Here is a 22,876-nt window from a genome sequence, read left to right as displayed (position 1 = left end):
AGGAATTGTAAGTTTGCATTTCCAGGGTTCCCAGAGGCACTTCCTAGGGTAGACAGTTTTAATGCTTTTACCATCTCCACTCTTTTTTGATTGTGGTTTCAGTGGTGAAGACATTTCTACTGGACACTGGTAGTATACCAACAGCACTAAACAGCAGTGGTTTGTGGTCTTGAAATTGTGCCTTTTTGTGACTACCAGAACTTACTGTCCTTAGCTTATCAAAAAGAAGGACAAGATGCAATTTAATTGTGGTCTGTAAGTGCCAACGCGTGAAGGGGAAACCCAATTCATTAGTAGTGTTTTAACTGGAAGGCTAAAGCCACAAAGATCAAGTGACTAGAAGTTTAAAGAATAAAAAACTAAAACATGGGAGGCGTGCAAATATTTAACTTTACTGGCTGTTTTCACCTTTAATACCTTTAGACACAGTGAATTCTCTGTCACTTCGAGCCCTGCAGCTGAGGTTCTGTGTCTTCAGATTACTGCAGTTCTGTGACTCCAGAGCTGGGCTGGAGGGTGGGACCATTGTGTGAAAGTTGTGTGATCTCCTTTAAGCAGATGGTCCATTCTGACCTTTTGCAGTTTTGGAGCTCTCTGTAGTCAGGTTATTAATAGCTGGATGTGATGGCTAGATTTCAAATTCCCAGTTTGGATCTCCTCTGGGTTTTGTTTTCAGACTGGTGCCACCTGCTTCAGGATATTTTTTGAGAGTCAGTTAATTTTGTCACATTGCTTTCAGATTTCACTTTTATTTGCTGAACAATAGGGATTCTGAAGTGGAAGGTGAAGATAGAGGTGTTGCCAAGAGTCTATGATTAATTGCAGAAGCATGGAGTAAATCAAAGCAGGTTGTGCTTGGTTGTGTCAAGCCCTTAATTGGAACCTTAGCTGCTTCATGGATGTTTGGACAACTCCTGAATAGTGTTTGTGGTGATTAGTATTATTTCCCAGCACACACTATTTTTCAGTTTCAGTTTTTGCCATATCCAGACTTCGGGTAACAAAAGAGGAAAACTTTGAGTGGCCAAAAAATAAAAAATTAAATCTGATGTAAGCCAGTCCCATTGGTACATGAACCCATTTTATGTTAAGAATTCATTAAATGTATGACTTATTTTTTCTTTAAGGAATTAATTCAGTTAATTTACACAAGGTAGAAACAGCAGGAGTTTATTAAATTACTCCTAGCAATAATGTCTTCAGGAGAAGATGTTTCCCTAAATACATTTTCAGTCTTGGTCAAATAGATTTTAAGTGGTCTTTCTAATTTGTCTTCCATCTCCTTCCTTAAAAGTTTTCACAGAATTTTTTTTCTGAAATATTCAGCTTATATCTACAAAAACTTTTGGTTTGAATTTGTGGCTTTTTTTTTTTTCTTCTTGCTGTAAACTCTAGTGCTGAGTTGTGGATTTTTTTTATACATTACCATTGGAATTTATCCCAGATTACATCAAAATATTCTGTCAAATAGAGATCTGTGTCTTAAAAAAAAAAAATCACTGTGGATTGATAAACAATTGCAACTCTGCAGTATTTCAAGAAGTGCAAATACTTCAGAGGTCTTGTTGTGAGAGTGTCAATGTATATGTTATAATGGTGTTATGACTATTGATCTGCTTGTTCCCAAATAAGTCTTTTCCATTCATGTACCAAAGATTTCCTTGCTGTATAACTCTGCTGAAGTCAATGTATTCTCAGTGGGGTCATACCTTGAGTAGATTTTGTTTCATATAATACATCGTAAGCTGTATGTATTTTTGTTGGGTCATCTGCAACAATTTAAGGTGCTGTTAAGAGAGAATTTATGTACACGTTTTTCTATGTTTATTTTTTTCTGAAATCCATCAAAAAGGGAAAGGCTTTGTGTCAATGTTAAATTTGAAATTCAGAGCTGCAGTGAGCTAGACTGAGGATTTTCACTTAGGTGACTTGGTGTCTTTAAGCTTCAGGTTGTGAAATACGAACTTTGGTCCTTGGTGAAGCAAGATCTTAGGAAAGCCAAATTTAGCATCCTCATGAAAAAAGAATTTTTTCCTCTTGGAAGTTGCTTGAGAACATAAGGTGACCAAGACTATCAGTGGCATAGGAGTCTTGACTACGGATAGCATTCCTACTCTGTTTTACTTACGTATGAGTGCATCTACTTATTTTAGTGGTATTATTCTTGCCTTACAGCAGTGTGAGCAAGAGGAATCATGCCTGTTCTCCCCTATATCATTGTAGAGACTTTATCTATGTAAGTAGCATAAATGTCAGGAATATTAGCCATATTTGTCATGGCTGCTGAGAGAATCGAGGCTTTTTTCCTCTGTTGAATTACAGCTGGTATGATAGTAGCTGTAGCCTTAGAGGCTGATGATCAATTCTATCCTTAAAAGTTGTTTTTCTTCCCCAGGCACTGCGTTTAAAAAATAAGAATAAATTTTATGTCTGGAAGATTTCTGACATACATTTGATCAGTTGAAACCCTCAGTGAAATTAAAGCATATTACGAAACAGGAAAACTACACTGCTTACAAGTAAGAAAAGAGCCAACCTATATGGCAAATATGGCTTGGTTTTCTCTGTAATAAATGATGCTTTAAAGTGTAAGCCAGAAACACTTCTAAAAATTTTTATTAATAGCTCTTATGAATTACTCTATTGTTTTTAGGATTGTAAAGGTGGCTGAATTTGAACATTTGGCTTCAAGCTTATAATTTATTCACTTGGGCAGTTGTATTGGTTGTAAATTAAAAAAAAAAAAAAAAGGAAAAGAAAAAAGTGTGTTCCAGTTTATATTGTTTTTGCCTCAGTCAGGTAGATATTCAGATGCTGAAGTCTGGTTTGTGGCAATCTCTTTTTTCTCACTTATGAAGTATTTGGAGATGTTGGAATTGGTGCAGCACAACGAGGTAGAGAAGGAAGTGACTTTGGACCCAGTTGTAGAACTCACAGGGACATAAAGGATGCTCAGTACACATTTATTTTGAAAAGGGTATAGACAAGAGAAACCATTTACTGTAGTGGGAGTTTAATTTCACAGTCTTGAAAGGAATAAAGAAAAATTAGCATGAATTTTGGAAGAGTTAATATGCAAGGAGGATGATTTTGGAATATTTGTTTTATAAATGGGAGAAACTATCCCATATTTTTTGTTTTGTTTTTCTTGAATGAAAAGCTAGAAAATACTTTTTTAAAAAAATTATAGTGTTTGGAGTTAATCAGAGGAATAAAGGAGGGGCTGACACATTTCTTGTTGCTTGCAAATTGTAAATTGCAGTTATTCGCAATCATGCTTATAGCTGGTGTGGGTTCATGTGCATAATCAGCTGCTTTTTGAATGCATGTTCTATTGTTCTGTTTTATTTATGGATTCAATTGTGATGAGAAAGACATTATGAAGTTGTTTGGATGAAGCCTTAGAAATGTCTTCTAGGAGTTTTGAAAGTCAGCGAGTTCGGGCTACAAACCGGGGCTGTGTGCAGCACTGTAAATTTTGATGAAGAAGTTGAAGAGTTTTCAGCCTCAAAATAGAAGGTCAGATTCTGCTTTCAGACTTGGTTGTGCATGAGCCAGCAATACTCTGGCCTGACACAGGCACCTTGTTACCATCCAGTTGAAGTATAGCCAGATCCAAAAGCCCTGAGGTCAGGAGTCGCCCATCGATTTCAGCGTCTGGACCTGTTAGCAATCCAATCTGACCCCACTCCTGCTGGGACAGGACGCTGAATTTCTACCTCCAGTCTCCTTGCACAAATGATGTGGCAGCAGACTTTTGGTGCTAATTATCAGCACTAGCCTTCTGATTGATGAGAGTTTGTTTATGTGATTATTTTTCTTAATAGCTGTTGCTGTGTGCCAAGACTATTAGAGGGAATGTTGGGCTGCTCAGGAGAGACTCGCCCTGTGTTACTGGTTCCACTCTTTCACTTGCTGAATCCACTTGAGCAATGCCCTTTGAGTCTGCACTTTACAAAGTCTTTGCGTTTCCCTTCACTTCTTGTCTTCATCTATTTAAACTGCTTGCTTTTCTGGGAAGTCATCAGCTTCATGTTTGTAAGTATCCAGTGATGTGGGACTTCAGGCTTTTTGGGAGCACTGACTGGCTGAACACAAATAGCAGTAACTTCTCTCTCGTTGACAGATTTGTATTTTATTTTTTCCCCTATGTGCCTTTCAATTAAAGCAATATTTTGGCTGAAAACAAGAGCTAGGAGATGAACTTTAACACCACTCCATTCTTGCTGTGAAAGGGAGAATGGAGGTTATTTGGTGAGTAGTAACATCCACAGAGTGTGGGAAAGTGCCTTATGCTCAGTCTTCCCACATAAGTGAACTTCTTCATTTGGGTCTTCCCCCCACCTACATCTAGTGGGACTTAATGCTTTAACTGAATTTCGCTGGATCAGTCACCACATCCCACAGCAGGTATTAGATCTGTAGAAGATGTCCTTATTGCAGAATGACACTCTGCCATGTACAGCTGTGAGTGCTTTCTAGATGGGGTTAAAATTCTGTATCAGCTTGCTAAAAAAATAATTAGTTTTCAAATAGGAAGGAAATAAACTGGTTGGTTAGGTACCATGCAGGGAGCTTTTAATTAAAAGATGTTTAAATCTGATTCTCTCAACTGTCAAAGATTTGAAGTAATGAATTATGTTTGCTACAATTGTTTTATTTTATTTTTATGTTATTTTTATTTTATTTTTCTTCTCAGTTACCACTGTATTTGAGTTCTTCCTGTGCACTGCCGTAGGGGTAGATGGTAGCTCCTGGCAGATTCAAACACAGCTGGCTGAGAACACTGCTACTGTTGGATGAACAATGTCTTTGTTAATGCCCCTGTATACATAAATGATGGCCTTGCTTTATTTATTTATGAGATATATCCAATTACACATCTCAGAGCAAATGTCCACCGTTCAGTAAAGCACACAATATTGGCATTAAAAAGACAATCCCTGAAATGGGTGATCAGTACTTTTTCCTCGCTCTCCAAAGAGAGATTGAAATAAGAGGGAAATGTAAAATTCAGCAAATTCAGGTAAGTTCTTTTGGGACCTGGTCATCTTTAAGAGCTGGCTGCAGCTCAGCCAGGGAAGACGTTGTCTCTGCTGTGGCTGTACACAGAGCTGCCTCTGGAAAAACAGTACACTGGATTCATCCAAGATCCCTCTTCCACGTGGTCTGGATGGACCAGTCCCACCAGTACAACAGGTCAGATTCTGCTGTCAGGCAGTGATGGCTGGGATTCACTAGGCTGTTACCTACTGGGATATGTTTCACTGAAGCGAGCCATCCTAATTATTTGAAGAGAAGGAGAATAAATGGTTTTGTTCTTCATGGAGCTTCAGCACAGGGCCTGGGTTTTGTTTTCATTGTGTGTCTGTGTTTGTGCTCACAAGCTGATCCGATTTAGAATTTGAGATGTCCATTAGAAACTTCACAGTGTAAATTTAGTTTCTTTTATCAAGTAGGTTAGCTATATACTGAAATAATTCTTAGTAATTTGCTATGAAAGACTTAGTCTGGATTAAGATGAGTATGCAGATAATCAGGGTGTTAAACACTTTTAGACTTGATCTATTTCCCTCTTGGTAGATATTTATCTCAACTAATAGTAGGGTAAATGCATACTCATGAGTGGTTCGTATCAAATAGCTAATGCTCTGTAAGTTCACCTGTACCTTTCCTGTGGTAACGTGTACATGTAGAAGTATCCTGATTTACAGTTTTGGCATAAATTGATAACGTAGCCAAAACCTCAGTCTTCTGACCTAGCAAGGAGTAAGTCTCCTGTCCAGTCCTTGATTCCTAATGCTGTTACCTGTTACAATGGCACTGGAGTGAGCTAGAAGGCACAAATCAGCCCTGCCGGCCCCCTCAGTTACAGCTCCCTGGCAGCAGCCAGCAGCAATACATCCTGGCAGAGCTCTGAAACCTTGGGAACTTGTGGAGCAGCAGCCCCGTGACAGAGAGCTGGCTTGCAGGTGGAAGTGCACAGAGCAGTCGAGCTAAGATATCTTTGTGGTTTTCAGAGGGGTGGTTGCTGTTTGGCTTTACCCCTTTTATATTGTCCCTCATTCCTTCCTGGTGGTGATAGCCCAGCAGTTTATTAAGCCCCTTTCCAGAGGCAGTGAGGATCAAGCATGCCTTATTCTTTGGGTTTAGCTGCTGTGAAGTGTAGCAAACATGTTTGTTTCTCATTCTGTCTTGCTGGCTGTCTCTGAAATGTGGTGTTTTCATGCTGGATATGGTAGTTCTGCAAGAATTTATATTCACAGCAAGGTTTAGCAAGACAGAATTGCAACTACGAGGCAAATCATTTAGAGTTCAGTTTGGTTTCTAGGAACAGAGGCTTACTAGTTATTTTTCACTGGTTTCTGTGCTATTATGTTGTTGTGATAATCTTGGCAGGGATCTGTCACTCTGTGTTGGTATAATTGAAACTTGTTTTCCCTGAGGAATCACTCTGCTGTTTGTTTTATTTGTTTACTGACATTGACAGAGATCCTAATGGCTTTTAAAACCCAATTTGTGCATCACTGAATATCCTCCAAAGAGGAAAATAAAATTAAATTTATCAGTAAAATAGGATCCCCTGTGCAATGCTTTGTCTGAATCTTAGACCCAACCTGAGCACCTAGCTGTGGGTCTAGAAATAGCCATGGTGAGCTGCATCTTCTCTTTATTTCTAATTCTGTCTTCAGGGCTTTTGTCATTAAGATACTTGAAAGGATAAATGATAATAAGTTATTTAGGGCACCAGTGTAAGGTGGACAGCTCCTCCTTGTGAGAAATAAATTAGCTTTTATTAAAAAGGAAGTTAAGATAACAAACAATAACCACAGTAAAATTCCCCTTTTGGAAGTGTATACATGATGATATCACTTATTATTGTCATAAAACAGGGTAATGAAGTGATTAGGGTTTTTTTTTGTTGTTTTTACATGTATGATATCAAAGTATTCATGCATTTATTTTCTTGTTAATCACTTATTATTGTCATAAAACAGGGTAATGAAGTGATTAGTTTTTTTGTTGTTGTTGTTGTTTTTACATGTATGATATCAAAGTATTCATGTATTTATTTTCTTTTAAGCCTTTGAAGAATTTCGGTGAGATCATTTGGACCACTCATGGTCCTAATGCCTGGCTGAATTGTGGTTATGGATAGGTGTACAGCTTGTTGCATGCTGTGCTCCAGAGCATGCACACAAGTAAATGATGAGGCACAGGACAGATATTTTGGAATGTGAGAAGGAAGGGTGGATTTCTTTCAGTTCTAAAGGATGCAGAATAATTTAACACCCCCAAACCTGTCAGTTTTCATTGGATGAAGATTCAGGATTTTTTTTTTATGCTGCTGAAGTGATTTAGACCTTTTAATTACCTTTTGACACACTTCCTTGCCATTCAAGCATATAGGGATTGCCCAGGTTTCAGTGAACTCTGACTGTGAACGTCATGAGGGGATAAGTTTGTAAAATACTGCTGATTTTAAAGGCTATCTGTCAGTTTGTATATATACAGCTATGAGCCAAACCAGTCTGACCTCAAACCAGAGCTGTAGTATAACAACACTCTGCTTTTCTTACTGTATATCTCTTTTGTAAATCTCCCTGACTTTGATAGCACTGTAATAATAATAGATCTGCAATATTTATGTTCCCTCTTCTAAGAAAGTGTTCTGATATGCCCTGGGAAGGTGGGTAATTAGTCTTATCTCGGTTTTTACAGGAGGTAAATTAGAAGTACAGAGAGAGAGCCCAGAACATCTTCCTCCCACCTCCTTGTTCTCATTGCTTGGTTCAGTAGTGCAAATCTTGACAATATGCACTCTCAGTCTGATCTATGTTGTGTTGCATTGCAGTGCCCAGAACAAGGATTTTGGCTACTGGTGGTGCATCCCACAATAAAAAGATCTTACAGGTAAGCAGAAAATTAAATCCTTTCAACTGAACTTGCAGTTATTTCTGCATTTGTATTTCAAGGTACTGAATCCAAGTCACTGCAGCTGCACAGGAAGGTATGGATGTGGGATTATGAATCTGCTGCAGGTCTTTGAGGCTTTTCTTCAGGTTTAGTGTGGAAGGTCTTAGCCCAGTGCTAATTTTGTATTGAAGCTTAAAGGATTTTTTTTTATACTTGACTAGTTTTATGAATGTGTATCTGAAGCACTGATGATTTCCAGGTCTCATCACTTAAATCAATCAGCAAAGAAATCAAGAAGAAACTTGATACAATACTTGAGATTTTTGTAGCTTTTGTCATTCAGATCAAAGTTGGACCATGGATTTAAACTAGAGGGGGGATTGTTGCTGTATTGTATTGTGGATTGTATAGCCTGTCCTCCATGTTCCCACCTTCCTCTTCTGTAGCTGTTGCTACACATCCAGCCCTGGTTAAAATCTTAAGATCCTGTCTTGACAACAGAGTGCTGCATGCTCTGTTTTTCTGCCCATTGAGATATGGCAAAGCCTTGCTCACGAAGGGTGAGGGGCTTCTTGCCTGGCTTTTGTATCACAGAAGTAGACATCTGGGTTGGGATTCCTCTTGCCTGAATCCAGTCTTCTGTGATGTGACGTCTGTATACAATCTGTCAGTTCTGTAACAGTCCAGGGAGATCCAGTCAGCTACAGTGCAGAGGAAACTGGATGGTGTTTTAACTTATCAAACATAGATGTCTCCCTCTGGGTGAGCCAGAGAGCTTTCTGTTCTCTACTGGCTGTCTTGACAAGCTCCTCTGTGAGAGACTGGAGGTGCAGACACTGAGCCTGGAGGTATTTACAACAAAAGGCCCCTCTTGGTGTTAAGGCTCAGTCCTGGCACTAAAGTTAGTCAGTACAAGGTGAATTTTCTGGAGATGGCAGCCCCTTTCCATCACCTAGAGCAAGTCTAGAGGCCAGCCTCGTCTATGCACCATACTCGTGGACAATTGCAATCCTGTGAAATTGCAATCCTGCTCATCTGCTCTGTGAAACCTGAGCCCAAATAAATGGAGGTTGAGGAGCAAAGAGCAAAAAGCTCTCCGTCTCCTAAGGCATCAAACCCACATGTTTATATAACCATTGGTTGTACAGCTGATTGGGACACAACAAATTTGGCATGTTTTGCATGTATATGTCACTTTTCTTCATCTACTTTGGTTATTTTGGTTAGGAGCTTGATGTTGGAAAATTAACTAATAGGTTAATTACTTAAAACATTGGTCCCTACTGGAGTGATTCTACTAAGAACGCATCAGGGAAGAGAGGAAGAGATTGGATTAATAAATTAGTTTTTAAAGCTATATTTCCAGTTTAGGTGCCAGGAAGATCTCCTTGCTCTGGAACGAAGGCAGAGAACTGAATGTTGTTATAACATGTAAAAAACATGTTAACATATAAATAACATATAAAATACATAGAAATAACATATGTATAAATAACATAAAATTGTGAGGATGGGAGCATGGTGGCTGTGTTGCCTGCTTTTCACGTGTAACAATACAACTGCTTTTAAAACTCATTAGAAGTGTCTTAAAATAATATGATCGATACAGTGTCATCCACTTAATTCAATCACTGGTTAATTGGATCTTTCTTTTTAATTTAATCAAAACCTCAGAAACCATATCAGTTGCATGAAGAATAACAGCTTCCACCCTTATCATGGTCAATTTTGGATAATTTGTTCCAGGGCTACAAAAGACTATCATTTAATTAATCAACATTCAGTAACTCCTATATTTCACACTGCAAAGGAGGCAACTTAGGAAAATCTGTTAAAAAAGATATAGTGGGGCAGATTTCTCCACAGTTCTGGGAAGCTTTTTATAACATATGTGGTGCCTGATTAATGACCACATGAAACACAGTGAAATATTTTTAACAGTAAAACCTCCAACAGTTTCTTCTAAAATTATTCATGAGACACTACATTTTCAAATGACTTACTAAATATCTGAACTCTGAATAATTTTAATTTTATAATCATGTGGCATGAAAGGCAGTTATTAGTTGTAGTATTACAGTAGTTACTAGCATTCAGGATAGGGTAGAGCTGCATTGTATGAGGCTCTACAGAGATGCAAAAAAACCCACCCCAACCACCTCTATTGTCCAACAGAATGTACAATTTGAGCTTAAGACAAGAAATCTCTACTAGAGATGGGATGAAGAAGCAGATGGGGAGTGTGCTGGAACAGTATGGTCATATTGGCTGGCAGGATGGGCAGTGGAACCAACATTCTGTGACCTTATAATTTCCAGAGGGCTTTTTAATAGATAGCATGATTAATTTTCCATGTGTCCCATAGCATTGAAGCTCATGTATGGCTCAGTGCTCGCTTGCAAGCAAGCTGGGCAATGCTGACTTGGCTATTTTACCAGAAGTGGGTGTTTTAAGTGTATAAGCCCAGACTTCCATTGGATTGTAGGTAGCAACCATCCACTTTTCTTTAAAATTACAGAAATTGGTGATTTGGAAAGGTTTTGATTTGCAGATTCCCCACAAATTTTCTGAGAAAGAGGCAAAATCCTTTAGAAATCTCACACACTACTTTTTTTTTTTTTTTTTTCCTGTATTGAATTTTGTAGTCATCTTTTGTGAAGCCTTGGGGCCCATGATCAGCAGGGCTGTAAATTCCTGGATTTCGTTTGCAGGTCACTAACCCAAATGGTTTTGGATTTCTGGCCTGATTTTAGACTCGACTGTATGGATGTAAATCGGGTGGTGTACTGTTCCCTTTGGCAAAAATAATAAAACCAGAACAAGTTAAATCTGAATTGTTACCTGCTGCTTGTGTTGCTCAGCCTGAGGGGCACCTGCAATCCTAGAGGTGATGAAACCAAATGGAAAGAGTTTGCTGACGATTTTTTTGGAAAAGAGTTATTGAACCTTCCATGTCTCTGTCCAAATTTTTCTCCTTCTCTATCTGTTTTTCTAAACCTATGCTGTGATGAAGAACACAAGTGCTCAGGGAATGCAGGATGCCTGGGGTTGATTTCAATGCAGAACGATGTATGGTTGAGTTAACTTTAGGATCTGTTGGACACTGTAAGAAAATTCTTTGCTTGTAAAATTTTCTTTGTATTGATCAAGCCAACCTGAGAATTTTGGTATATCTTCATAGCTAAGGATCCCTCAAATTTAGGAAAATTCCTGTTGAATATAGAGACTGTGTAATTAGCTGTTGTGCCATTCTTCCTGCTAACCCTAATATGATGGGAATGGTAGAGGTGAAGAAAACAGGCTTAGCAGGCCTTTATACTGCTGAAGCTTTTGTTTTATCAAAGTTCAGAATTGAGGACCTTTGACTGGTCCCTTTTTCCTTCCCACTTGACTGATTCATAAACATAATGGAAGTAAACAAGCACCAGTTGTGGGCTCCTGAGCAGATCTCCTTGCCATGATGTAGGCCTTTGGCATGGGCTCATTGTGTGGGCTTATGAGGGAGGTGGTGCTTGAACCCAGAGTCCTCTGAACTTGTAATATGGAGATCTGGAGAGAAACGGGACTTTGTTTCCTGGCTGCAGCTACATCTCCAGCTCAGATTTGCCAGTACCCTGTTGTGTGACACGTTCAGGACTCTTTGCCTGCAGTGCTTCTTTTCCTGGGTACCCAGGTGCTTGGCTGGGGTGTACGGTTGTTATTTGTTCTCCAAAGTGGTGATAGGGGATTGCTTATCCCTTGTCTTTCATGGCCATGCCTGGCTGATGCTTTGCTGCTCCTCAGGTCCTGTCTGACGTGTTCCACGCGCCGGTGTACACCATCGATACCGCCAACTCCGCCTGCCTGGGAAGTGCTTACAGAGCAATCCACGGTAAGGCTCTGAGGAGATACTTTTGGGCAGTGTGAGCATTTAATTTCAGTGGGTTAATACTTGGGATTAACATTACTGAAAATGAGGGGAGAATAAAGCTCTGTGGATCTGACTGGAAGGTCACTCAGGTCAAAGAGGGGTTTATGCTCTTCGTGTGCTTGGATCAGGCCCAAGAATAACATTTGCATTATAACATAAGTCTGGTAGCTGCTTCTAAACCAAGGGATAGGGCCTAGAAACTTGATACTGACAGGGGAATGTCTAGGACCATAACATGTTTCTACCACCATGTGCCACTCATGGAAGAATACAGCCAGCTGAAGGTGCTGGTGTAGCCTGCTGCCCTGGTTTGTGGACCAGGCTGTAAACTGGGTTGCTGAAATGGGCAAACCAAACAAAACATTCATCCTAGCAAAGAAGATCAGAGAGGGCAGGGATGACAGGACAAATAGCAGTGCTGGCCAATTAAATGTTGTTAGACCTACATGTATCTTCCAGCTTTTAAACATCAAGACACATTTTAAACAAGAACAAGAACAACAAGAACATTTTAAACAAGCTTTTTAAAAATCATATCCTTGGCTTCATGCTTGAGTATGCACTTTCTCTTGTAAAAACAGATATTTTGGGATAATCTTGAGTTGACAATTTTGCTTGCTGTACTACATTGGTCACTGTAATGCAACAGTGAGTTACATTACCTGAAGGGAGATTTATTTATCAAGAATTGGAACAGGCTGCCCAGGGAAGCGGTTGAATCACCATCCCTGGATGTGTTTAAAAGTCATGTAGATACGGTGCTTAGGGACATGGTTTAGCTGTAGACTTGGTAGAGTTAGGTTAATAGTTGGACTTGATGATCTTCAAAGTCTTTCTAAACGTTTCTGTGAACAAAGTCCCACTTGTAAAGTGTTAACATATCTTTTAGTGCATGCAGTTGTATGTTAAGGGTGGGCTGTCAGCCATTTAAGAGTTGAATCCCAGGCAGGAATTTTATTCACATACTTTAAAAGTTCCTAGTACTTTACAGCTAAAGAAGTCAAGGAATGTGTATCAAACTCTGAAGTCCTTATTTAGGCCAGCTTTTGTTTGCTTCATTTTTTTCTGATTAGAAGCTTTAGAATTTGGACATTAAGACAGGGATAGCTTCTGTACAAGTTCATGTAAGATCCTGGGATTGCAACAAGCATGGATAAGATACCTTCAGCCATCAGAAGAAATCAGCCAAGTTTTAATTTTAGAAGCCAATTCTGCTGTCACATTAGCATCTGAAGACTACATGCTCTTTTGCATTTGAAAACAACTCAGAAAATTGCACAGCCAAAACTTGAGTCGCTGTGTTTAATGCACACAGCATGTTCTCCCCTATTTCCAGAAAAGACACAAGGGTTCTGTCAGGCAAAGTATGCTTTTGCAGAACAGTGGAAACAGTATTGTTAGAAAATCAGTATGTTTGAGGCCACAGTGGGGCCATTTTTCTATCTTGGGGGCCAAGTTTCCAAACTGTTTTTTTCTGTACTCAAACTTTGCCTACTACTTCAGGAGCCACCAGAAGCTTCCCAGCACCAAATGCTGCAGGCAAATTCCTTGCCCATATAAATGCCTGTGAGATGTGGAGCCATCATTAGAGTTTGTGCAGATATCTGGTATATCTGGAAGATGAGTATTCCCTCTGCCAGTTTGCAATATGAAATCTGGAGGCTTGGTTGACAGAGCGTTTGAGTGAGGATTTCAGATTTCATGGAGGGACTCCTTAGCTCAGGTACTCTGGCAGCCAAGCCCCAGGAGCTTGCTGTGTGTGTTTCTAACAGTGTTTTTGATTGATGCTTTCAGCTGACTCACTCTTGGCCAGGCAAAGAAATTGAGTAAAAGTGAAGACTTGCTAATATAAATGAAATATTGATGGCGAGGGCTCCTTAATAATATTACAGTGTGTATCAGCAAGTAGGGTGTTCCACAGTTAGCCTGGGGTTCTTTCCAGGTGTACAGGGAACTCCTGAAATGCTGTGATTCGCTTGCAAAGCAAAATCCTGTAGTAGCAGAACTCTCCTGTTGTTGTTTCCTTATATATAAATCTACTTCATAATTTGTAGTATATTTTCTTGACAGTGTTTTCCCTTCCTTTTTTTTGTGTAGTCGCATTTTGTCTTGGAATCCCTTGCTTCCACATATATTTCACTGCTGTTTACTGTTCTGTTGTAACCATAAATAATTCCTGATATTGTTGAGTAGCATTTCTGCTGCTTACCTTTTCCCCAGGGTATGAATTGAGTGATTGGCAAAAACTCAATCCGAGAGTCCCCGCTTCCCGGGCTAGTGCATAGGAATGTAAGATCTTCTGCCATTTATCCTTCAATCCTGAACGCTGACCTGACCAGAGAAGATCAATATAATGTATTAATTTGCCAGGGAGTCAAGGTACATCCCTCATCGTGCTTTTTGCATTGATCAGGATTGTGATTCTCCTTGCAGGGCTTGTAGCTGAGGCGAATGTGTCCTTGGCTGATGTCATGAAATCAGCACCGGAGCCTCGACTGGCTGTTACACCAACTGCTGGGGCTGAGGAGGTGAGCAAGTTTGGCAATACCATATTGCTTTTCGTTTCCCGTCTGCTTCAAAGCCCCATGGTTTACTAATTCTGCTAATAAAAGAAACATCTGGTTAGACAATTCTTACTCCTTGTTGCATGTGATGATCTGATCACTCCATCCAGGTCTGTAAGAGTGATTTTTCATAACTGAGTGTGATCAGAGAGCAAAATCTGTTCCTTAAGGGACAGAAAAAGTTATAAAATAGGTTGAGTTGGGATACAGGTCAGTTAGGTTGTATCTGATAATATTGATAAGATAGTCTTGACTTGTTTGCAGGAAGCAACATGGAGAAAGGCGTGGTGACAGTGCTTTCTGGCCTCTTGGAAAACATCCCCAAAACTCATTCCTGTCTGATCTTAAGCAGTGGTCAGTAGTCACTGATCTTCACTTACAAATCCCAGGTGGAAAAGGTGCCAACAGGGAGGATTCAGTAGGCACAGGTCTTCAGTACTGTGCCCATCCTGGGAATTTCAGTGTATCTGAAGGCGAAGTTTTTGCTTTATGGGGCCACACAGATAAAGCAAAAGAAATAGTCATTGTTGCTAACTATGTGGTTCTATCCCCTGTAAAACCAAGGAAGGAACTGAAGTCTCAGGCCCTCCAAGTGCAACCCTGCAGCTCTTGCTTTCAGGTGCCAAAGGCTTTAATTTACCACAGCTTCTGAAATATAATGTCCAGTAGTAAGTAAACAACACAATATAGCAAGATTCCTAGAGAATACATGTTTAAATAACCAAAGGTGAATTTAAATCTGTCTTCAGCTCTGCAGAAACCTCTTTTACATCAACGCAGCCTTACGCTCTCCATTTATGAGATTTGGATATGCCCTAACTACAGGCAACAAGGTTTTAAAGCTTTTATTTAAACTGGGAAATTAATGATCTGCCAGAGCGACTAACTCCCAGCTACATGTGTAGTGGAGCACCAGATATCATCATGAGTAATAATAGAAATGATCATGCTGCATTGTGCCTGCCAGCGGATTATTTAATTATTAACTGAGATGGAGGAGCTCAGTAATCGAATAGAAGTCCCCTTCAGAAATATTAAGACATTGAATAATTTAAACTTGATTGATCTGATCTCATTTACACAACCTTCCCCCCTCATTTTAAAAGATAAAATAATTAACAGCAATGGCCTGTGTTGCGTGTTGCAGGTGAAGCCTTCTGCAAGGAATATGCTTTAGGAACAGATCCCCAGTGTTGGATTCAACCTCACCTTGCTGTCCTGTTCTCCCCAAAAATGCTGTCTGCTGAAAAGCTGCCAGGCTGCCTTGGGTGGGGGTGGGGAGAGCTCGGAGACCTGCTCTGACCCCCCAGTGCTGCTTTAGCTATAAAACTGGGGGGCAGGGAATACAGCTGTCACTCACGGGGTCCTTGCAGGGGCAGCGAGCACCTTGTACCCCTCCAGCTAACCTAACTGGAAAGATCAGTGGGGAATTCATTTACCTCTTTCTCTTTTACTGTCTGCATAAAATGGCCTGGAAGCTAAAAGAGTTAATTATCTCCTTCTCGATACTTTTCTTCTCCTTTTCCACTTGGTTAGACATGGCTCTCATAGCACATCTTTTTATTGGTTTTAAATGATGTACAGCAGTGAATTATTGCCCCAGTAGATAGGAGTGAATGATAGAGAAGGCAGTGGCCAAGCAGCACGTGAAGGAATAACCATTCCTGTGCTGTAGGTTAGCTTGCCGGCTTCATCCCATGAGAAGCAGCTCTTGCAATTATGTATTCCACACCATTTTAATTTTTTTTTCTTCCTGTCTTATAATTTTGCAGCTGATGGTGGATTCCCTGGCTAGTTTCATGGCTGTGAAACTGCAGAAAGCCAGAGGGCCTGTCAGTAATACAGTGTATTACCATGAACAGTGCTGTAAAAATTCCTAATGTGATGAGTCAGTTTGATTCTGTTTTTCACAGAGCTGCATCTCCCTGTCCATCCAATTTCATTCTGTTGAGGTTAGAGCCTTTCACATAAACGACGGTTCTTTTTATAAACTTCAAAGTCATCCTGAGGTTAAGTTCTGTCTCACTGAGGAGCTCTTCTGAGAGAGTCTGGATAACCAATGTGAAATTCCCTGGACCACTTCGTTACATTTTTTGGACAGCTACAGCTAAATCTTGGCAGGGTGGAGAAAAAACAGGTCATAACACAGCAATCTGCTCTGGTTTCATCCTTTCTTCCTGCTATAGGTTGGAGACAGCATGTGTTAGATCATTGGAGAGAGGAAAACCTCCTACAGACAGAGGTCAAATGCGACAGTTTGATGCAGCTTCCTCTTCGTTGCCAAGTCTTATGCACGCAGTAGGGGTTTCCAGGAACCAAAAAATGCAAAAAGTGTTTCTTTGATTGCTGCAGGATCGTTTGTGATAACGAGTATGATTTCAGAAAGGAAGGGCACACCACACAAAACAGCTCTTCTAGTTAAATTAAACTGATAGGCAGGTAAAATAGAATAAAGTCACAATATGGGGGGCATAGAGCTTGTGATGGGTAATGAATTAGTAGTTAGTAGAAACTGAAGTCCTGTAAGTTTCAAGCTGTCTAGCAAAAATGTGACTTCACCCTGTAGCAGACCACCCTGACTTGAAGAGACCATTTCAAAGAGGATAAATACTTTTCTGTGGCTATGACCCTGTCTCTTAGCTGAACCTGATTTCACAGTAAATCTGTAGGGTGTGGGGGCTCACTTGAACTTGTTTCTAGTTCTGTTGAAAATCAAACAAGTCATAGAGTATTCTAGTGGTAACCACCATGGCCATAGACTTGGGTCACTTACTCAACCAGGCTAACTGAAGTTAGTCATCTGTGGGTTAACTTGATGAATCCTCTTTCCCTGTTTTCAGAATACCCAAAATTAAAGAGTCATCTCACCTCCTTGCAGCCTCCTCTCCACCTCGAGGAGAAAGATTCATCAGAACCACTAAGCATGACAGACAGAACCAGGAGATTCTAGAGCAATAAATACATGTTAACAGACAGACAGAATCTATTATTCCAGCATTAGAATTCAAATCTCTTTTAGTAATCTATTAAAGCAGAGATGGTTGGCTAGTTGGTTAATTAAGCAAAAAAGCAGGAGTGAGAACACGATTATCTGGAGTTGCTCGCTTGTGCTTATACCAGCCTATGATGTAGTGTCAGATTTATTGTAGTATTGTCCTGTAGAGCTTGGTAGGGAGTAGGCGTAGCACAGCTCACTTCCTCTGGGTGTGTAATTCTTGATTGCATTATTGACTCTGCTGAGATGTATTCATCTTTCAGAAATTCTAGAAGGGAAAATGTAAACCTAACAGGTTTTCTTGACTTTGGTGAATTACCTTGTAAGTAGGTGGATTTATAGAAGTGACCCTATTACCAAGGGAGGTTATAATAACTTATTTCTTGATTTAAAATAATGATATTTTTGTTAAGTTGGATTTTGGAGGGGGGAGATTGTTCTCCAGAATTGGTTTAGGTTGGTAATTTAGTGCAAAGTAGGTAATAATAATAATACAACCACAAAAAATATAGGTTTTGATGGGAGCTTGATTAAGGTGATTTGTGTAACCAATATTTTTTTTTTTTTTAACCTATTAAACTGATTAAGATAGGTTTGCAGAATGAATAGGCAAAGTAAATAAAGTAACTATTTAAGGTGTGGTTCCTCAGAGGATCCTTCACAGTATTTCAGGACACTGTCATATTCCCTCTGCTTTACAAGTATTCTTTCTGTGTTAAAGGTGAACATCTGCTGTGATTTAAAAGTAAAACATCTGTAACTTGCTTTAAGCAAATCTCTTGGAATGATTTGAGTTTGGCTTAAAAAAAAAAAGGAACCTATCAAGTAGCAAGTGTTTTTGAGAGTCTGATTAATTTTTGTCTATTCAGGGTAAATTAAATGTACTTGAGTAGACTAAAATTTTACAATAATCAGCATCATCTTAATAAATCTTGAGATGCTCCAGTCAGTGGCTAACACAGCATTGCAGGAGGTAGAAGCATCTCTGTGGTTGTCACTTGTAGCAATAATTTGTAGCCGGTTTTGCTTTTAGAGGGTGACAGGTACAATGTAAAGAATAAAAGCCCTTTGGAGTTTGTAGGCTGGCCCTATGGTGAGACATAGTATGATGACACATTGGATGTGGACTAGAGAGCAAGGTAACATTTATTTCAACGCATTTTCTAGGGAGGGTAGGTTAAGTTATGCTCTGTTATAATGCAATACTTATCATTAGCATCTTCTTAGTTATTTGTGAGACTGTCGGCGTGTGGCCAAATTGTCCCAGGAGAGAGGTTTAGGGTTTGTAAATGAGGCACTCAGAGTTGTGGAGTAGGCTATAGAGATAAGCAGGAGAAAAAGCCATAATATAGCAAGGACAGTTAAATTATGGACAATAATAAGGTTCATGTTGTGATACATGTAATTACTTTTGTTAAATATCATGGTTTGATATATTAGGTTTGAGGTTATGACAGAGAGGGAATTTATGTTCTTGAGTTTTTATGCATCACTGAGAGTCCTTTATTCCCTTTAGACCACAATTATAAAAATAAATCTATATAATTGCCTCAGGAAAAAGACTCCTGGAATCATTTAGGAGGAGTTGCCCAAGGTTCTGCAGAGGCAGTTCAATTGCAGCAGATGTGGAGAAGCGTCCTTCACAGACACAACTGCATGCCCACTCAGGCCGTGGTGGTATTACAGCCAAAATCCCTGAGGAAGAGGAGTTTAAGACTTGGGCTTAGCCCTCTGGCCTGTGGTGCTTTTTAGTCCAAATGAACAGGAATAGAGTACAAGGAATATTCTTAATTCTTTGCATTTTTTTCAGATGGTCCATAATGCAGCATTCATTTACACTAATGGCTGAGAAGCTCATTGCAAATGCCTGAATTTTCTCAATTAGCAAGCCAAGTGCTTAAGTCCAATAAACGGGAAAAGAAACTGCATCAGTAAATGTGGTTCTTCATTTATTTGGACACATTTTAATTTAGAGTGATGTATTAGCAATAATACTCCCTAGCCTTCTAGTAAATGCACAGTTGTGTATTTTGTAAAAATACTGCTGGGAAAATAATATGGAACCTGCTTTCTCAGTGCCTGATTTCACTTACCAAGGCAGCTCTGTTGTGCTGAATCTTTGCTGAGAAGCGCTTAGGGTTTATCAAATTTATAGAACAGCAAAGTAAGGAATAGCAGGGCTTGATTATAGATGCTCCAGTGAATGAAGGAGCAGTTTTTGTTTGACATACTGATACTCCCAGTGTAGCCATAATTGCCTGCTCAATAGTTTGTTTACTCTGATGTGCATATTTAGCAGAAATGGGAGCAATAATATTCTTTGGGAACATGAAAAGAATATATATATATATATATATGTACTTCACTGAGCCCCCAAGGCCCTCGTGTAGTTAGTTAAAAATACCATGCTGAGTCATGTGGCTTTTCCCAATAGTGGTACACTTTATTTTCTAACCCCCTAAGTCCGAGTAACTCTCCATGGGTCTCAGTATCTCTCTCCTGTGGAGAAGAGGAGTTGGGCCATAACTGACTTGGCTGGGGTCACTGCACAAGTCTGTTGCAGAGGTAGGGGTGAGTAGGTTTCTGTTTTAGTCAGTGAAAGACACTGTAAGACTGAGTCACTGTAAGGTGGGTTTAAATACTGTCCTGATGATGCCTTGGCTGGCAAACGGTGTTTCTCTGCTGTAGGAGCTTCTGTTCTTCTTCCCTTTCATGTACTTAAGCTGTTGTAAAAATGTACTTTAACTTCAGTAACATCTGGTTGGGAAAAGGGAGAGGTTGATGAAAATGGACTGCTTCTGCTGAATTTGTCCATTAAGTTGCTCTCACATGCCATTGTGGAAGGTGGAAGTGGGGATGAACAGATAAATCCAGGTTTCACTGGCCAGACTGAAAGTATTATTTAGGAAGAGGGGAACATAGAAACTGGATGTTTTGTCATCAGCTGAAACACAAAAAGACTCCAATTCTTTATTTACTAGATGATAAAAGTCTGTAATTTTTTTTTTTCCTTTCATCTGAGAAAATGTGACTGTTACTGAGGCTACTGCAGCTCTGTACATAAACCTGTGCAAGAACAACCCTGTCTCTTCCTATGGCCTCATGGTTTACACTTGAAACGTTTTCCTCCTGCATTCTTCATGCATATGCAGACGTGGTTGTTGGCTCTGGATCTTACCTGGAAAAGGATATAATGCATTTAAATGCTGGATCTCCCTGATGAGAGCAGTAATTCGGTTTACTGGGTATGATTCACTATGGCTCTATAACCTCCCTGAACCTGGAGCCAGGAGCAAGACTGCCCTGGTTATGAACAGCATCAGTGCAGAGGGCTGGTGGGCTGGACTGGTGGCCTGTAGGATTCACTGCAGCAGGGATGTGACCTAATGGCATCTGCCTGAGGACTGCTCGAGCCTGTAGCAGACCCCACACTGGCTCCTGGCAGTCCCTTCTTTGTGCTCAAGCCAGCAAGGGAGTGAAGCTGTCCTCCTACAGCTTGTCAAACTACTGATCTTATTAGATGGACAGTTAAAACCAGGGAGAGGAGATAAGGAAGAAGATCTCTAAGATGTCGATGGAGTACAGCTTTGGGCTGGAGCCAGCAGCAGGGCTGGGCTCTATTCAGTGTTTCTGCTACGTAATCTGGTCACATACAAGCAGCTCATCTTCTGCAATATGTCCTGGGATGAATTTGTAGAAAAGGGGAAGGGAAAAAAGGTAGTGAATGAAACGGATCCCAACATGGATCTTGCTCATACCCAAAAGCATAGGGCTTGTTTGAATTGGGGTTTTGAAAACAGTTGAGTCCTGCTTCTTCTTTTTATGGTTGTAACAATTCTGGATCTAAAAATTCCTGGAGAATTCTAGCTGGGGAAGTACAGAAAAGTTACTCAGATACTTGGTGTAGTTGTGGACAGAAGTTGGGTGTCCGTTTGTCCCCCTGGGCCTGGGATCAGGGAGTGAGGAGCCTGGCCATGGACCAGATTGTCAATGGGAAGAGTTTTGGCTGTGAAAGGTGTGAAGGAGAGAAGCTCAAATAGATACAGGAGCATGAGAGGGGCAGGAGGGGGTAGAGAATGTGAAGTGTATTTTAAAAGGGCCTGGTCAGCATATTGGCCAAGGAGGACCTTTCTGACAGTGGTGTTTGACTGTGCTGGAGGGTAGCAGTGTCCTTATTGGCAAGGCAGAGGAGGAGGGGACAGAGGCAGTGATCCATCCTGAGGTAGCAGGGGAGGCAAGGACAGGAGTTCTGCCTGGGTGGTCAGGACAGCTATTACAGAGGGGGCACGTCGGACTGGGAGAGGTGACTTCAGCTGAGCTCCTTCCTCTGGAAGTAATGACTTCTGCTTATAGCAAGAACACATCCACAAGAAGAACAACCTGTGCATGTCATAAAATTAAGCTGTAAAGGAGATGGTAAAAAGGACCGTGACATTTAACAAAGGAAGGCTGCAGCATTTTCTCAAGCAAATTGGGGAAAAAAACCCACAAACCTTCATGTACCTATGAAGATGCTGCATTTTTCAGGGCTCAGGATGTTTTTTAACTGCAGTGTGATTTAAAAATCTAATTTTTCAACCTAGACATATTTATTTCTTTTTCCTTTTTAGCTCTATTGTCCACTTCTGAAAAGATATGCTGAGCTTGAACAGAAGGTTATCTACAACCCAACCTCTTCGTGTCTTGTGAAATAGAAGCAAGCAAAATTTATAAGTTGGCTGAAGAGTGGACTCCCAAGGAGAAGATCAGAAAAGATTTGCTCAGAATTTACTGGCGTTGTTTAAATCATTTTATTCCTCTTTGCAGACAAATAATTTTTAAATGTCTGTGTTGGTGGAAAAAAATTACATTGTGATTGAAAACCTGATTAAAAAAGCATCGTATTGCTCTGTGTGTTCGTGACTTCAATTTTTCTTAGGTACTTTTCAGATCATGCTTGCTGTTTTGGAATAGCTGGATGACAAAAGCAAGTCCTTTGTATATGTGAATCACTCTTCCCCTCTCTGTCAGCTTTGATTCCATGTGCTTAGTGTGCTGGCCCCTGAATACCTATCTAGCATAGTATCTTAATTCCACAACTTCTCCTGCTTAAATCTTTTGAGACTATGTATACATCTGTGACTTGTTGATATTTGTATCTTTGCCTATATGAAACCAACAGAAAGCATAAGCACAGTGACTTAATCCCATCTTCCTTTAATATGTGGAGATTTGTGGTGTGAAGGCTGATTAAAGTCGTTAAAGACTCCCTGGGATCCTCAGAGAAGGGGAATTCTTGTTACATGACACTATGGGAAGTCTGTTGTGTGATAAAACATGAAGTGGTTGGATTTTATAAATTGTGGAAAGCACAGAGATATGTGTGATACAGACACCATTGCACAATGCTTCATTTGACATTGATTTTGTAAAACTGAAAATGAGACAGATGTGTGAAGATTTACATGTTTCATTTCCGTGTCAAAAAACAGTCAGTTTGTCTAATTTTGG

The 22,876-nt window shown here is 40.0% G+C and overlaps 1 protein-coding gene across 1 annotated transcript in view; it reads left to right on the top strand.

Moving 5' to 3' along the window:
- Window positions 1-22,261, top strand: part of XYLB (xylulokinase homolog (H. influenzae)) — a gene marked incomplete at its 5' end in the record, with an annotated part of 80,787 nt that extends 58,526 nt beyond the window's left edge. The window contains 4 exons of the mRNA XM_008948197.1: window positions 7,856-7,914; window positions 11,701-11,788; window positions 14,261-14,355; window positions 21,997-22,261. Of these exons, the coding sequence (XP_008946445.1) occupies window positions 7,856-7,914; window positions 11,701-11,788; window positions 14,261-14,355; window positions 21,997-22,080 (326 nt within the window). The remainder of the gene's footprint in view (window positions 1-7,855; window positions 7,915-11,700; window positions 11,789-14,260; window positions 14,356-21,996) is intronic.
- Between the last annotated feature and the right edge of the window lie 615 nt (window positions 22,262-22,876).

This window comes from Merops nubicus, unplaced genomic scaffold (assembly GCF_000691845.1).
Source record: "Merops nubicus isolate BGI_N331 unplaced genomic scaffold, ASM69184v1 scaffold16889, whole genome shotgun sequence".
Lineage (NCBI taxonomy): Eukaryota > Metazoa > Chordata > Aves > Coraciiformes > Meropidae > Merops > Merops nubicus.
Note: the sequence above shows the minus strand (reverse complement) of the source record. Positions and strands in the feature narration are given on the sequence as shown.